At 56.4% G+C, this 4,760-nt stretch overlaps 1 protein-coding gene across 1 annotated transcript; it reads right to left on the reverse strand.

The window, feature by feature from the left end:
- Positions 1 to 289: 289 nt before the first annotated feature.
- On the reverse strand, positions 290 to 1,703 carry LOC134859429 (uncharacterized). The gene is made up of 2 exons (XM_063875908.1): positions 510 to 1,703; positions 290 to 396 (listed from the first exon to the last, which is right to left on the reverse strand). Exon 1 carries the CDS (start codon positions 1,371 to 1,373, stop codon positions 708 to 710), a length of 666 nt encoding a protein of 221 aa, XP_063731978.1. The 5' UTR covers positions 1,374 to 1,703; the 3' UTR covers positions 290 to 396; positions 510 to 707.
- Positions 1,704 to 4,760: the final 3,057 nt, after the last annotated feature.

Genomic DNA, 4,760 nt, shown 5'->3' on the forward strand with positions numbered 1-4,760 from the left:
GTTGCCCTGGCACTGGGTGCCTGTGTTGCCCTGGCACTGGGTGCCTGTGTTGCCCTGGCATTGGGTGCCTGTGTTGCCCTGGCATTGGGTGCCTCTGTTGCCCTGGCCCTGGGTGCCTGTGTTGCCCTGGCACTGGGTGCCTGTGCTGCCCTGGGTGTCTGGGTTGCCCTGGCATTGGGTGTCTGGGCTGCCCTTGCCTTGGGTGTCTCTGCTACTGTCCCTATCGCTGGATAAACAATCAAATTGTTGTGATAACGATTCTGAACCCAAGAGCAGACAAGAGACGGTGTTGAATTGATGCAAGAGGGTTTATTGAATGAGGTGGAGGAGCAGGTAGAGGACGCGGAAGCCGGGGGGAGGGTGAGGCAGGCGAGCTGGATTGCGTGATCCGGATAACTGCAGGCAGAGGGAAACAGAGTTAGGTTGTGGTCAAAGGCAACAAGAGACGAGAGTTCGGTAGCGAGGTAACAAGGTAACAAGGTAAACTGGAGCCAGGCACGTATCATTACCACTGTAGAGCGAAGTACGATCTGGCACCGACAGCAGGGAATCCAAGGGTTTATGAAGGGGAGTTGATTGGAGATGACGACCAGGTGAGCATGATTGCAGATGACGGCCAGGTGTGAAGTGAGACAGACAGGGGGAGTGGCAAACCCAGGAGGAGGAAAAACACAGCAGACTGCTGTGACCACAACAGTACCCTCCCCTCAATGGACGCCTCCAGGCGGCCTAGGCCTCTCTGGGTGAGCCAGATGAAAATCCCGGATGAGGGGGGGGTCGAGGATGAGGCCCCGCGAAACCCAGCTCCTTTCCTCTGGCCCATAACCCTCCCAATCCACGAGGTACTGATACCCCCTGCCCCGACGACGAATGTCCAGCAACTGCCGGACGGTGTAAGCTGGGTGGTTGTCAATCAAACGGGGAGGTGGGGGGGGAACGTCCGGGGGGGAGAGGGGACTGGTGGAGACTGGCTTTAAACGAGAGACATGGAAGGTGGGGTGGACGTGCATGGCTGGAGGCAGCTTGAGTGTGACCGCTGAGGGATTGATGACGGAAATAATAGGGAAAGGGCCAACAAAACGAGGGGTTAACTTCTTGGAGCCAGTTTGTAAGGGGAGATCCCTAGAGGACAACCACACCTGTTGACCCACCCGATAGGCAGGAGCGGGAGCCCGGTGGCGATCAGCAATGCGCCGGTTCTGCTCTGCAGAGCGCAGCAGAGCGGTGCGTGCGTCCCTCCACGTCCTGCGACAACGGCGGAGATGGTGCTGGACCGAGGGGACGGAGATGTAATCCTCCTGAGCAGGAAACAAGGGTGGCTGGTATCCCAGGGAGCATTCGAACGGGGACATGCCGGTGGCAGCACAGGACATGGAATTGTGGGCATACTCGATCCAAGAGAGATGGTCGCTCCAAGCCGAGGGGTTGCGCGCAGCCACACAACGCAGCGCGGTTCCGAGGTCCTGATTGGCTCTCTCAGCCTGCCCATTAGTCTGCGGCTGGTACCCTGATGACAGGCTGACAGAGGCCCCCAGCGCTCGGCAGAAGGCCTTCCACACTTGGGAAACGAACTGGGGACCACGGTCGGAGACGAGGTCAGCGGGAATCCCGTGGAGGCGAACGACATGCTGCACAAGCAGCTGGGCAGTCTCTGTGGCAGTGGGGAGCTTAGGAAGCGCAATGAAGTGAACCGCCTTCGAAAATCTGTCCACGACGGTGAGTATTACAGTGTGGCCCTTAGAGGGAGGAAGACCAGTCACAAAATCAAGGCCAATGTGGGACCAGGGCCGACCAGGAACAGGAAGAGGGCGTAACAGACCAGCAGGAGGTTGATGGGAGGACTTGGCCCGAGCACACACCGTGCAGGCAAGCACGAATGCCCGGGTGTCAGCGTCCATCACTGGCCACCAAAAGTACCTCTTCAGGAGGGACAGGGTGCGGCCCACGCCAGGGTGACAGGCAAAGCGCGATGTGTGGCCCCACACCAGAACTTGAGAGCGAACCGAACTGGGGACAAAGAAACGGTTAGGAGGGCCGTTGCCCGGATCTGGTTCGGTGACTTGGGCCTTCCGGATGAGGGACTCTATCTCCCAGGTGACAGCAGCAACCTTGAGGCAGGAAGGAGAGAGGATAGTGTCAGGGGAGGCCGGTGTGTTCATAGTGTTAAACTGACGAGAGAGGGCGTCAGGTTTGACGTTACGGGATCCGGGACGGTAGGTGAGGGAGAAATTAAACCGCCCAAAAAACAGGGACCACCGGGCTTGGCGGGAATTCAAGCGCTTAGCTGTCTGGATGTATGACAAATTCTTGTGGTCGGTCCAAACCACGAACGGCTGTTCTGCCCCCTCAAGCCAGTGCCGCCATTCCTCCAATGCCAGTTTCACAGCCAGCAGCTCTCGGTTACCAACATCATAGTTACGTTCAGCAGGTACCAGCCGGCGAGAGAAAAAGGCGCAGGGGTGAATCTTCTCATCAGAAGCTGAGCGCTGGGACAGGACCGCCCCCACCCCCGTGTCAGACGCATCGACCTCCACGATGAACTGCCTGGAGGGGTCAGGTTGGATAAGAATGGGGGCAGACGAGAAAAGTCTCTTAAGACCAGAGAAGGCAGTCTCCGCCTCAGGCGTCCAGGCAAATGGGCGGGCAGGAGAGGTGAGACGGGTGAGAGGTGCTGCAACCCTGCTGTAATCACGGATGAACCTCCGGTAGAAATTGGCAAATCCCAGGAACTGCTGCAGTTTCTTGCGGGAATCGGGAATGGGCCAGTCTGTCACTGCACTGACCTTCTCGGGACAGGTCCTCACTTGCCCGCTCTCAATGATGAACCCAAGGAAGGATACAGAGGTGACACTGAACTCACACTTCTCGGCCTTCACATATAATTTGTTCTCCAACAGCCGCTGAAGAACTTGCCTGACATGCTGGAAGTGTTCCTCCTGGTTGCGAGAAAAAATAAGGATGTCGTCTAAATAGACAAAAACTGAGCGGTTGAGAAAATCCCGGAGGACATCGTTTACCAGGTTCTGGAACACGGCAGGGGCGTTAGTGAGGCCGAAGGGCATGACCAGGTACTCAAAGTGGCCGAGGGGGGTGTTAAAAGCAGTCTTCCACTCATCGCCCTCCCGGATACGCACCAGGTGGTAGGCATTGCGTAGATCCAACTTAGAGAAGACTGTAGCACCCTGCAGCGGCTCAAATGCGGAACTGATGAGGGGCAAGGCATACTTGTTTTTGACTGTAATGTTATTGAGTCCCCTGAAATCAATACATGGACGAAGAGACTTGTCCTTCTTGGCAACAAAAAAAAAATCCTGCACCAACAGGAGAAGAGGAGGGTCTCATGAGGCCAGCCGAAAGAGAATCCTTAATATACTTCTCCATGGCCTCCCTCTCAGGACGGGACAAGTTATACAGGCGACTACTGGGCAAAGGGGCGCCGGGGAGGAGATCAATGGCACAGTCATAGGGGCGATGGGGAGGCAGGGTGAGTGCACGACACTTAACTAAACACTAAACACCTCTCCCAGGTCATGATAGATGGGGGGAACCAAGGAGAGGTCGGGGGTTTCCTGGGGCAAGGGGACACCTCCCTCTGTTGGAAACAGGGCAGACTGTAAGCAGGTGGAGTGACAAAAAGTGCTCCAACTCACCACCTTGCCAGAAGACCAGTCAAATTGGGGATTGTGCCGCTTGAGCCAGGGGTGGCCCAGAACCAGGGGAGTAAGGGGAGACAGGATGACGTGAAACTGAAGCATCTCGTGGTGATTACCAGAAACAATTAACTCCAGGGGCTTAGTACAGTGAGTAATAAGGGCCAGGTGGCGGCCATCTAAGGCGTTAGCGTTTAATGGAGAGGGTAATTGTTCCAACTGAATGCCAACCTGAGACGCGAAGCCGGCGTCGATGAAGTTCTCATCCGCTCCCGAATCCACAAGGGCCGATACCGGAAAGGGATGACCGAGGGACAGCAGAGTGGCATCCAGCAGTGAGCGTGCATAGTGAGGAACGGGGACGGAGGGGGCGTGGCTCAGCAGGGCCCCGAGTCTCACTGCCGAGCCCTGTCTTTTGGTAGTGACGGACAGGTGGAGATGAGATGCCCGGGCAGCGCACAGTACAGACACACTCCGGTCTTGATCCGATGAAGCCGCTCCGCTTGGGTAAGACGAGTGCGCCCCAGCTGCATGGGCTCCTCTTCAGTGACTGCATGTGTCACGGGGGCAGAGAGAGCAGCTCTCGGGAAGTGAGGAGAATAGGAAGCAGCGAGTGCCGGGGGTACGGAACTGCCTGTCCTCTCCCTACGCCGCTCGCGTAGACGATTATCCAGCCGGATGGAAAGGGAGATCAGTTCATCGAGAGTGTTAGACTCCTCCCTAGTAGCCAGCTCATCCTTAATTGACTCGCTGAGAGCGGAAAGAAAAAGCCCACATAGTGACCTGTCGTTCCAGCCCGACCTGGCTGCATGGGTCCGGAACTCGACGGAGAACTCAGCTACACTGCGGGAGCTCTGACGAAGGGAAATAAGCCGCTTGGCGGCGTCCCCTCCCTCTACTGGATGATCAAAAACTTTCCTCATTTCGGCTACAAAAAGCTCAAAATTATCGTTGACTGGGGAATCACTGTCCCATAATGCTGAAGCCCACTCTAATGCGTTACCCTTAAGTGACCCCATAATGTAGGCGATCTTAGCCTTTTCAGTGGGATAGGTGAGGGGCTGCTGACTGAAAACTAGTGAACACTGGATCAAAAAGGCTCTGCACATA

Source organism: Eleginops maclovinus, chromosome 23 (genome assembly GCF_036324505.1).
Source record: "Eleginops maclovinus isolate JMC-PN-2008 ecotype Puerto Natales chromosome 23, JC_Emac_rtc_rv5, whole genome shotgun sequence".
NCBI lineage: Eukaryota > Metazoa > Chordata > Actinopteri > Perciformes > Eleginopidae > Eleginops > Eleginops maclovinus.

Bases quoted from the DNA above. Each gene is read 5' to 3' on its own strand.
- LOC134859429 (XM_063875908.1), bottom strand. From the start codon at position 1,373: ATGTCCTGTGCTGCCACCGGCATGTCCCCGTTCGAATGCTCCCTGGGA.